Here is an 11,660-nt window from a genome sequence, read left to right on the forward strand (position 1 = left end):
GGAGGAGGGTCTGCTGTAGAGGTATTTTCCTGCAATGCCTGTGACTGCTCAGCCCTCAACCCTGAGAGCCCTGTGCTGATGACAGAGAGGTGAGCCCAGAGCAGAGAGGATGTTCCCAGCCTGTGGGCAGAGGCTGGTCCCACATGAGCTGTGTTGGAGCGGAGAGGTTGCTGGCCCTCATGTCTGAAGGCCTGGAGGAAAGGCCTCTTGGATCTGTCAGGGGTATCTGTCTGATACCCGTCTGTCTGACACCCATCTGTGCCCTGTCCAGGCAGACCAGCACTGCTGGGGCAGACGTGCACAACCCCACTGGGGGCTGCCCTTTCATCGTAAACCCACCCCCGCAGCATTATTGTTAGATGACCTGGGAAGAAACCCAGAGGGTAAGGGGAGGACTCCAGGGGGAATAATGACCAGCAAGCATTTTTCCAGGGCCTGATGTTCCCACTCTACAGACGGGAGCTTGGCCCGGTGAGCCAGGTTAATAATTAACTTATGTGACATGAGAGGTAAAGTCTGGATTCAGACCAGATATTTCCTGTTGCCTTTGGCTCATTTGCCAGGGTACCTGATGCCTCTTAGAATAATTAACCTCCCTGACTTTCTTGGCAGGTCCCAGCAGGTTACTAGAGCCCCTGAACATAATGGCTGGGAAGGCTGTGGGCAGAGGACCCCTATCACCCACTCCCCATGGTTGCTTCTGCCCCTGCTTCTCACTGCGCCCTGCCAGGTGGCTGCACTGAAGCTGGGCAGGATTCTGTTAGGGAGGGAGCTGCCTGAGCTTAGGAAAGTGCTGTCCGAGGGAAGAGCGGATGAGAGGGGAAAACAAGAGGTGGCCAGAGGCTCTGCTTATAAAAATGACCCTCTGCATGATGTCACCTTCTGCATGAGACAAGTGCAGACCTCCCTGTTTAAACCGAATCCCCTGCCCCATGAGATTGACCCCTGACACATTGTTGAATGAATGTGTGAGTTTGGGGGAGGAAAAAGAGCTGAGTCCCAGGCCAGGGTAGAGTGAGCAGCAAATGGACCAGTGTAGTTTCAGAACCGGAAACCCCATGGTTTCACGGCAAGCTGATGGAAACTTATGTCTGTTTTCAGAGCCAGGAGCACCCACGGCACAGTGTGAGGGGCTGCGAGAGGCCTGGGCCAACCTGGCTGTTGCCCACAGTGGCTGCCCAGATGGATGGGTTGCTGAACTGTCTGGTGGTAGGTGGTGGCAGCAGCCCTGGCCGTGCGTTCCTCACTGAACTGCGGGGAGCACACTCACCCGTGGGCTGCACAGCTGGTTCACCTTCATCTTGGCTGGAGGACCCTGAGGCTTAGTGAGTTTAAGACACATGCCCAGGGAGCTGAGCCCTTTCCTGAGCCACATGGACCCCATGTGGCCTGATTCTGAGTTCTGACTCCCCCAGGTGTGAGACTTTGGGCCAGTCCTTTATGTGTCTCTTTTGTGCCTCGGTTTCATCATCTGTAAATGGACTAACGAAAATGCCTGCTTTACCAGGTTGGTGCAAGGTGATGCTTGTAACTCATTAGCAGGTCACAGGGCCCATTCAGGGGGCCACAGCTGGCATGAGGTGACACAGGGACACACCTTGCTCTTGCACATGTTTTGCCACAGGCAGGCCTTGGCCAAAGTTGCTCCTAATTGCCAGTGGCCTCAGAGAGTTGACCAAGTGCCTTGCTCCCAGAGGCTTAGGCCACTTGTACCCTGCGGTTGGGCAGGGCCACTTCTGGCACGAGTCCCTCCCTGCAAGCAGCTGTGCTTTCTGACTCTGCAGCCACCTGCTATATAAGGCCTCTCACACACCTCCTCCAACCTCCCTGCATCAGCCTCCTGCGACCCAGAAGGTGAGAGCTGGGCCTAGCTGCCAGAGGGGGCCAGCCTGGGAGAAGCTGGGACCAGGGCGGGCTGGGGTCCAGGGCAGTGCTGTGTACTCTCCATGTGTGTGGCACCATGTCCCCCTTGAGCCCCTCTGAGCGCTGGCTGCCTTGAGCGTGGAAGCAATGGGCTTCTGAACAGCAAAGCGCTGTTCAGATACTGTTGTTTTCCTTTTCTGTGCAACTGGGCCCCGCCACACCGTGCTCCTGTGTTTCCGACGTGGCCATCCAGACGTGGGTCCCGCCGCCTCCAGGCTCGGCCTGTCTGCTGTGTGTCTCTGGGTCTCCTTTACTTCCCTACAAAAATGAGACTGGTCATGAGGTACACAGCACAGGCTGAGGCCATGTGCACACTTGACTGCTGTGCTGCCAGGGCTTTTCCCCCCTCCCCCTCCACACCCATGAGACTGACAGGCCCCCAGCAGGCCTGCCTCCCCCCCTTGCTGTCTCCTGTTGGGGTTCCAGCTGGGAGAGCTGGCTGGCTTGGGGCAGGCAGGAGCAGCACAGAGACATCTGCCATGGGCTCCCGCCCAGGCTGGCCTGTTCTCCTTGTACCCCCAGATGGCGAGAACTTGCGACAGTAGATGGGCCATTTGTCTCCTGTGATTTTATGTTTCTCTTTCTTTCCACTGACTCCAAGCAGGGGTTTACGGAGCAGTAGAGAGTGTGTGTGTATCTGTGGTGTGTGGTATGGGTGTGTGGTGTGTGCGTCCATGGTGTGTGTGTAGGGAGTGTGGTGTGTGTGTGGGGTGTCTGTATATGGTGTGTGTGGTATGTGTATGTGGTATGTGTGGTGTGTATATTTGTGGTATGTGTATGTGGTGTGTGTGTGGTGTCTGTATGTGGTATGTGTGTGCATGTGTTTGGTGTTTGTGTGGTCTGTACTATGTGGTATGTGTGTGTATCTATGGTGCACATGGCCTGTGCTGTGTGGTGTATGTGGTGTGTGTGTATTGTGTGTATGTTTGGTGTATGAATGCCTGTGCTGTGCAGTGTGTGTGTGGTGTGTATCTGTGGTGTGTGTGGTCTGTGCTGTGCAGTATGCCCCATGTACGTGTACTGTGTGTGTGTGTTTGGTGTATGTGGTGTCTATCTCTGTGGCGTGTGTGGTCTGTGTGTATGTGGTGTGTGTGTATCTGTGATGTGTGTGTGTATCCGTGGTGTATGTATGGTATGTATTATGTGTGTTTAGCGTATATGTGTGTGTCCTGTGCTGTATGGTGTGTGTGTGTGGTGTGTGTATGTGGTACGTGTATGTGGTGTGTGTGTCCTGTGTGGGTGTCCTGTGCTGTGAGGTGTGTGTGTATCTGTGGTGTGTGTGGCTTGTGCTGTGCGGTGTGTGCCAAGCTCCGACCCCTGGAAGGAAGCCCCGCCTGCGGTGCACCCTGGCCTGGGAGCTGGGTAGGTGCGTTGCTCCCCACTGCTCAGTCTGTAGGTCTGTCCCTGCGGACCAGGAGCCACCTTTGCTTCAGTCTGTGGCTGGGACTGGCTGCAAGGCAGTAGCCCGGTAGCCGGGGACTGAGACTCAGCGAGTCCCCTTCCGTCTAAGTTCAGTGAAGCCACGAGCACAGGAGGCTGCTGCTTACGGTAAACGAGTGAACGGTGCGGGGGCTCGGTGCCGCCTCTCCCACCCATCCTCACCCCCCGCCACTCACTGCCGTGGCGGCAAGCTGAAACTCTTCAATTCAGGGGCCTCGAGAATGTGCCCTTCAGGAGCGATGACACACCAGCCGGTGCTGACCAGACCCAGATGCAGCCTCACAGGCCCAGCTCTGGGCGCTGCGTGTGTGGGAGGCCATGTGGGGTGGTGGTCAGAGGGCCTGACACCTCTGGGAGTGTGACCTTGACCTTGAGTACATTACTTGACCTCTCTGGGGCTCCTTTCCCTCTGAGACGAGAAAGATGCTAGTAATAGCACCTGCCTGCCAGGTGGAAGGATTGCTCTACTTAATGCGTACGGAGAGCTCAGCAGGCCAATGGGGAGGTGGTGACTGTGACAGCACCCAAGTGTACACTGAAGGTGGCAGAGAGCAGCTGGGGGTGGGCACTGTGCTGAGAGGGGAGAGCCCTGCTCTGCTTCTGGAGCCCATCCCAGGTAGGCCTGTGCAGAAATGCCGCTGTGCTTTGTGCTCTGTGTGCAGATGTGTCTGTGGGTGTCCAGGACCAGGAACTAGGATCAGTGCGGATTGAGGGTGGGGTAGTCTGCAGGCCACTCTGCTCCCAGCTGAGGCCCACTGTCACAGGAATGGGCTGTGCACAGCGCTTGTCTGGGTATGATGACACCCCCGGCCTGCCTTCTCTGTGTCTTTCCAGGCTTGAGGCACTGTGGTCATAGTCCTCGTCCTCAGAGACGTCAGCTCCAGCACCATGAAGGACATCTTTGTGGCTAGTGTCCTGGCAGCACTCACTGTGGCATCTGTAGGTGAGGGAAACCATGTGGCCCTCTTTGGGGTTGAAGGTCCCATCTTCTACCTTACCAGAATCTTCTCGCTCTTGGTGCTCTGAGACCTCTCTGAGACATGAGAATTGTGGTCAGTGCACAGCAGGAATCCCTCTGTGGCCACAGCCCCAGTGGAGCTGCTCTGGGCAGTGGGTCAAAGTCGAATGGACAGTGGAGGTGGCTCCAGCTCACAGCCTCGAGTTTGGAGGTCCTGGGGGAAGGAATGCCATCCCAGCTCTTCTCTTCCTCTGAGGTGGGCACGGGACACCCTGTCAATGTCTCCTCAGTGTTGATAAGGCCAAATGTCTTGTCTCCCCAGAACCCCTGAGCTGTGTGCAGTGTAACTCCCTGAAGAGCTCCTGCACCAACTACAATGCCACCGAGTGTCCCTCACATGCCAATGTCAGCTGTACCAGTTTCTTGGCTGAATTCTCTCGAGGTAAACCTGGGGGGCTCATCAACCCCATTTCTGGGGCTTGCACTAGGCAGGAGCTGGAGAGGGTGGTCAGGGAGGAGAGGAGGGCTGTGCAAGGACAGAAGGGTCATGAAGGCAACCCTGTCCCCCGTTGGTGGCCTTCCTGTCTCACATCCCATCCATGTCCACTCAGTCTCCTTCCCAGGGCGTTACTTTTCTCAGAGCTTTAGGTCTCTTTTTAACTTTTTTTCTTTTCTTTTCTTTTTCTTTTTTTTAATGAGGGTGCAGCTCACAGTGGCCCATGAAGGATTCAAACCGGCAACCTTGGTGTTATTAGCACCATGGTCTAATCAACTGAGCTAACCCGGCCACCCGTCTTCTTAACTTTTTAGTACAGATGTTTTGAAACATACACAAAAGCAGGAAAAAAGGGTACAATAAACTGCCACGTAACCACCATCCTATGTCAACAATTATCTACATTTTGATTTTTTTTCCGCCATAGCATTTTAAAGCAAACGTAGATGTCATGTCATTTCCCCCATAAATACTTCACTATTCATCTCTGATAATAACTTTTTTCCTTTTTACATAACTATTATAACATTATCACACCTAAGAAAATTATCTGTAATTCTTTAATTTCTCCTAATACTCAGGTCACCTTAAAAGTGTCCCACTTGTTTCAAAGATGTTATGTTATAGTTGATGTGTTAGAATTTGGATCCAAACAAAATCTCCTCATTGCATTTTGCTATTAGGTATATTTATTATGTCTAATTTGTTTTAGAACAGTTATAATCACTTTTTTGTTCACTGTCATTGATTAGTTTGAGAAATGTCTCATATTCTGGTTTTGGTTGCTTGCTTCCTGTGGTGTCATTTCACTGTCCCCTGTTTCTGGTGTTTCCTGTAAACTGGGCCCACACTGTTGGGTGGCACTCTCTTCAATGATGGACATGTGTGAAACAATGCTGTCCTGTATGGCATCACATGTGACTGAGGGTTAGCGCTTTAAACAGCACGTACAGATAGTGGTGCCTGACTGGAATGCTGTGCTCTGAAAGTGTGGATGCGTTTGGTTTCACCCTCATGCTGTGTGTGGGCCCATCACATCTGCTTGGCTGTTTTTGGAGACGCTGAGATTGACAGTGGGCTTGGTGTGCAGGCTGCGCATTAGCCTTCTGCCTGCAGCTTTACCTGCATCCCTGATAATCTGCTGCTGAGGGAAGGGACCATCTCCAGGGGCAGGAAACCCTCTGTGTGTGTGTCTTCTGCCCTAGCCTGGGACAGTGGCTGCTCAGGGTGACACCTCCTGGAGCCTCTGGTCCCAGGCTGATGACCTTGTTTGCCTTGTGCAGGGGAGAATGTCACTTCGTACCAGGATAAGGCCTGTTCCCCGCAGAACTGCAGTGACAAGGTGGAGGCCTTTGAGGTCCATGTGTCTGATAGAGAACGCTTCAACTTTGAAAGCCAGTGCTGCCAAGGGGATTCCTGCCTGGATAGTAGTCACAGTGAGTGCTGGCTGGCGCCACTCTTCTGTCTTCCCCCAGCTCTGTCCCTTCATTTGCTGGTGCTCAGAGTTAGTGTGTATCTGCGTGATGGTCGCAGATGAGGGAGAATGATTTGGGAAACAAGTGGGTAGGCAGCATGGTGCTGGGTTCTGAGTGTGGGGCTGGAGCCAAGCCAGTGCTTATCTGCGCTTCCCAAACTGCGGTTGCGAGCCCTCTTTTAAGACTCTAAGTCTTAAAACTCATTGAGGACCCCCAAAACTTTTCTTTATGTGGACTATGTCTATCAATGTTTACTGTGTTAAAAATTAAATCTAAGAAATTAAAAAAATCTTTATTCACTAAAAAATATAAAACATGTTGACATTAATACTATTTTTACATGGAAAGAACTATATTTTTCAAAACATATTTAGTGAGAAAAGTGTCAGTGTTACACATTTTCACAAAGCTCTTCAGATTCTAGCTTCAGACACAGTGGGCCCTCTGGCTGGCTGTGCATGTACATCATGTATTATCACCAGAATGGTTTTGACCTTGTGTACTGCCTGAAGGGGCCATAGGGATCTCCAGGGTTCCTGGACCACAATTTAAGAACTGCTGGTCCTTATTTTGAAGAGGGAAAAATGTGGCCAAAAAGGCAACATTCATAGAGCACATTTCATTAAGAGCATAGCCGGGTCCCCTAGTCACAATGGTAAACATGGCCCACATTCATTCGGTCAGAGCAGATTTAGTCATAGTCACATATTTGTTGGCTTATATTCAGAATAGCTGGTTCATATTTGCTTTTAGTGCAAACTTTCCCTTTCTTCTCAGCCCAGCACACTCACGGACCACAGTCCTTGACGACTGGATGATGTCTGCAAGGGTGGGTCTGTGGGGCTTGGCAGTAAGTACGTGATGGCAGGTGGGCAAGGGATGACTGTGTCTTCCAGGCAGGCTCTGAGCTTCCTGGGCATGCAGCTGCTGCATGCCCAGGGCGCCTGGGGGGTGTCTCTGCCTGTAGGGCCGGGCTGTGTTCTCTGTGGTGACACTGTTCTGGAGTAATGCCTCTTCCTGTGCCCAGCTCCTACACAGGAAAATATGTCCAGCATAGAGTGCCCTGCGTGTTATGGGTCCAGTGAAACTTCCTGTGTGGTGAAACCCCGGAGGTGTCTTCAAGGAGAACGCTGTGTCAATCTAGTTGCAGTATTTAACGGTACGTCTTGGAGTTCCTATTCCTTTTATGGGACTTGAATTGAAATGTGTCCAGCCTTGGGTCCTAACTTGTGGGATAGCTAAGAAGTGCTGGGGAAGGATAAATAATAAGGGCAGAATGCCTTAGAGATAGTGAGGCTGTTAACAAGCCCTGAGCTGCTTGCTCCTCTGCCTCCTTCATCCACAGAAGTCTCTCCCGGGAAGCCATCCCTCCCAGGGAACTGTCCCTCCTGGGGAGCCATCTCTAGCCCCACTGTGTAAGCCAGACAGGCTTGTTTAGTTGCATCCTGTCCCTCCTGGACTGACTTCTTTACCAGGTTTCCACATCCTGTAGGTGTGGGGGGTGTGACTTTTATTTCCTTTTATACGTACAATCTTCTTTGCTATCTGTCACTGAGAGGTGCTGGCTTGTAACAGCTTAGACACTGGAAGAAAGACTCAAACTGGGCTTTATAGCCAACCAGTTGTTCCTTTCTACAAAAATAATTTGATATTAGCCCTTATGAAATTGAAATTAACAATTAAAATACAAAACTAGTAAGTGTTTTATTCTTTAAATACTCAGGCAAATATTATGTGTGAGTATTTAAACAATACAACATGGGTTAGTCAGGGAAAGTGGTTGCTGCTAGGTGCCACTCCAATTCCTCGACCTGCTCTTGGAGCAGCTCTGGTCCCCAGCCAGGACCTGGCACTCTGCCAGACCCTTTGCACCCCGCACCCCACATTCCCTGCTGGACTGCACGGAAGAAGAGGCTTGAAGCTGAAGGAACAGACGGCTTCTGCCACCACATGGCTCAGAGGAATAGGAGTGTAAGAGCACCAACACCCACGTATAGTTTGATTTCAACTTTTGTTAGATGGCCATCACAGTGTCACAAATCAATGCTTCATTGAAATCGCAGATTCACACTTATCTTAAATCTCTTTTTACTTTTTAAATTAGAATTTACTTTTTAGAGAAGTTTTAGGTTGACAGCAAAATTGAGAGGAAGGTAAAGGGATCCCCACTGACCTCCCGCCCCCACACGCACAGACTCTCCCATTAGCATCTCCCGCGAGATGGTACATTTGTTTTAATCCATGACCCCACACTGACGTGTCATTAGCACCCAAAGTCCATAGTGTACATTTGGGTCACAATCTGTGCTGTACTTTCTGTGGGTTTTGGCAAATGCTTAGATATGTGCCCACCACAACGGCAGAACACAGAGAGGGCTCATAGCCCCAGGAACCCCTGTATTCTGTCCCTCTGTCGTGCAGGGTGTCAGGCGGGGTCTCAGCTCCCGCTCCCCACATAAGAACGCAGGACATGGTGAGGCCAAAAAGGAACACCCACGGGGCCATAGGTAGGGGAGTCATACCACTATACTCTCGCTGGCGGCTGGGTTGGAGACACAGGAAGCAGGAGCCACACAATTCTCACCCCTCACTGCACCGCTTGCAGGCTCAGCCCCCATCTTCTTGCTAGCCCCCATTTTCTGCTAGCCTAGCCACGGCGGTTATATTAGTGCCCGATGGCTCACTGGTTACAGCTGACGGCCAACTAGCCACAGCTGATGGCCATTTGATCACAGTCGATGGCCATTTACTACCCGAGCCAGCACCTTTCTATGTGAGGCCGAGAGCCTGGAAACTGCTTTTTGGGGCTCTGTCCCCACACCCTCCATTCCCAACCCCTGGCAGCCTCTGACATGCTCACTGTCCCCACAGTTCTTCCTTTTCCAGAATGTCACAGACTGGGAAACATGCAGTGTTAGCCTTTTCAGACAAACTTCTCTCACTTAGACCTGTCATTTAAGGATACTATACTTTTAAAACTTCTGGACCTTCAATTCCTAAGCTGTGTCTGAGGCAACAATGGCATCAGAAGGCCTGTCTTCTCTTCCCATCCTGTCCCCAAATGTCTTCTGCTGCAAAGGATGGATTATTTCTTTTAATCCATAGTGTTTGACTTAATCTGAAAGCAAGACAGTTCAGAGGCACCATAAATATAGGTTTTGGGGGTTGTTTTTGCCTAAGGTCTCTTTTTAAAAAACTACTGTGGACATGTGCCAAGTAAAATGTCTTCCTAATTCACTGTAACTCAGCCTGGTACTGGCATTTGCTGTAAAACAGCCATGGATCGCTTTCTTCCCTGGGATTTGTTCGTCTGTCTCTCTTCCTTTGGGCAAGTTTGGAGTCTGCCTGGGATCAGGGCCACTGGCGCTGAGGCCCCTCCCTCCTTGTGAACCGCAATAGTGCCACACAGTAAATGCTCAACAAAAGATTGCCACAACCACAAGCACGTCTTCTTTGCATATTCCCTTGGCCTTTTCCTGGATTGGCACCTTAAAACAGTGTTAAACACAACAAGATTCACACCTAGAGCAAAGACACGTGGGTCTGTTCTTCCCTGAACTCCGTGGAAAACTCGGGCGGGGACCATAAGGTCAGAGGGCACTAGGTGGACAGCACAGCCTGAGTACAGGTTCCTTCCTGGGTGGGAGCAGAGGATCCAGGGGTCCCAGACACCCCCAGATTTCCTACCTGCCAGCTGCGCAGCACACACTGGGATTTGCCCAGCTCCAGGCCCCACTTCCCAGAGTCTCAGTTTTCTCTGGGGGCAGGTAGGGTGGGGTCTGGGCCTGACCCCCGCGGTCCCTCTGCACTTACCCCTGGCTATCTGGGTAGGAGGGACCATGGGCGTGAAGGCCTCAGGGTACCCACTGCATTCACAGGCACAAAGGAGCTGGTGCTTCAAGGCTGTTCCAATGTCTCTAAAGACACCTGTGAGTTCCTGTCCAGGGAGCCCCGGGAGCTCGGAGGAGTCACATTCCAAAATTTCATGTGTGTGGATGGCACCAACACCCCCTCGACACCCTGGATCACCACCCCCAGCACTGCGCACAGGCTGTCCTTTGTCCCCACCAGCTTTGCCGGACTCCTGCTGCTGCTGCTGCTGCTCTGAGAACACCCTTCCCCCACTTCACTGCTCAGTAAGTGGCGATGTCCCACGACAGCCACACTATTGCCATTATTAAAGCGTTGGTCTGCCCACTGGCCAGGCTGTCATGCAATTTTCTGGGCGGGGCTTCCTTCCAGTCGCTGTGCAACACCACCCTCAGAGCCTCCTGGATCCCTGCCCACCTCACCTCTGAGGAGCACCTGCTGCCTACAGCCCTGTGCCTCTGGGGCCTGACATGCCACACTCAGGGGTGTCCCAGCTGTCCCATGTAACACCCTGTGTTGACCCCACTGCTGATACTGGTTCTTTAGCAAATCATCCTGGCTGTGGTCAGAGGCCCACAGTGAGGCTGTGTAAGGCCTGGTCACCATAGGACCCAAGGTCAGGTTTGGAGGGGTGGCTTAAAGGCTGGCAGACTGCATGTCTAGCCTCCAGGTAGGGACATACGGCTGTCGGTGCCCCAGATGACCGGGTGTCCTGTGGCTTTGCAAGGAATGGAATGTGCCTCAGCTCCAATGCCTCCTCTCAGAGAACCTACAGTTGATGATAGAGGCCCTGACTGCATGTCAGATGCACAGTGAGCAAAACGCCACTGGGTCTAGCATGCACAGAAGAGCAGCTTTGCTAAGTAAGGTGGCCCTGGGCGAGACTTGCAAGAATGGGCTCATCTGTAATAAAAGATTAAAGGTACCAGCCAATGGGGTCTTCAATGTCATTAAGGGCAAAGCCACCAAAAAGGCCACCAGCATATTTCATCACCATGTCCATTCTTGTTTGTTTGTTTATTTATTTATTTTAGCCTTTTTATTTTGAAATAATTTTAGTGACCAAAAAGTTGCAAAAACAGTGTAGAATGCCAATTGACCTCTCCCACCCCCATGTCTGCATCTTACACAAGGGACACTACAATTACTGGAACCAGGAAATTAGCACTGAAATGGCAGTCTTAACCGATAACCCTCATTTACATGTCACCAGTTTCCACTAATGTCCTTTTTCTGGTCCAGGATCCAACTTTGTTATATCTTCTCTGTCTTCTACAGTTTGTGATGGTTCTGGAGAGTCTTTCATTGGCCAGTTATTCTGCAGAATGTCCCTCAGTTTGAGCTTGTCTGAGTTGTCTTATGATAGATTGAGATTATGTATTTTTGACAAGAATCCCTTCTCTGTGCATCTTACCAGGAGGTCCATGTTGATATGTCCTATCACTTCTGGTGTCAACTGTGATCACATAGGTAAAGTGGCACTTGCTAGAGTTCTTCA

At 51.4% G+C, this 11,660-nt stretch overlaps 1 protein-coding gene across 2 annotated transcripts; it reads left to right on the forward strand.

The window, feature by feature from the left end:
- Positions 1 to 1,747: 1,747 nt before the first annotated feature.
- LYPD8 (LY6/PLAUR domain containing 8) lies at positions 1,748 to 10,492 on the forward strand. 2 transcript variants are annotated; one of them, XM_033097073.1, is made up of 6 exons: positions 1,748 to 1,854; positions 4,198 to 4,306; positions 4,644 to 4,763; positions 6,101 to 6,253; positions 7,320 to 7,451; positions 10,171 to 10,492. In XM_033097073.1, exons 2-6 carry the CDS (start codon positions 4,252 to 4,254, stop codon positions 10,398 to 10,400), a joined length of 690 nt encoding a protein of 229 aa, XP_032952964.1. In that variant the 5' UTR covers positions 1,748 to 1,854; positions 4,198 to 4,251; the 3' UTR covers positions 10,401 to 10,492. The 2 variants fall into 2 exon arrangements, with proteins under 2 accessions (XP_032952964.1, XP_032952965.1); XM_033097074.1 differs by lacking the exon at positions 1,748 to 1,854 and adding an exon at positions 3,320 to 3,471.
- The last annotated feature ends 1,168 nt before the right edge of the window (positions 10,493 to 11,660 follow it).

Source organism: Rhinolophus ferrumequinum, chromosome 24 (genome assembly GCF_004115265.2).
Source record: "Rhinolophus ferrumequinum isolate MPI-CBG mRhiFer1 chromosome 24, mRhiFer1_v1.p, whole genome shotgun sequence".
Classification (NCBI taxonomy): Eukaryota; Metazoa; Chordata; class Mammalia; order Chiroptera; family Rhinolophidae; genus Rhinolophus; species Rhinolophus ferrumequinum.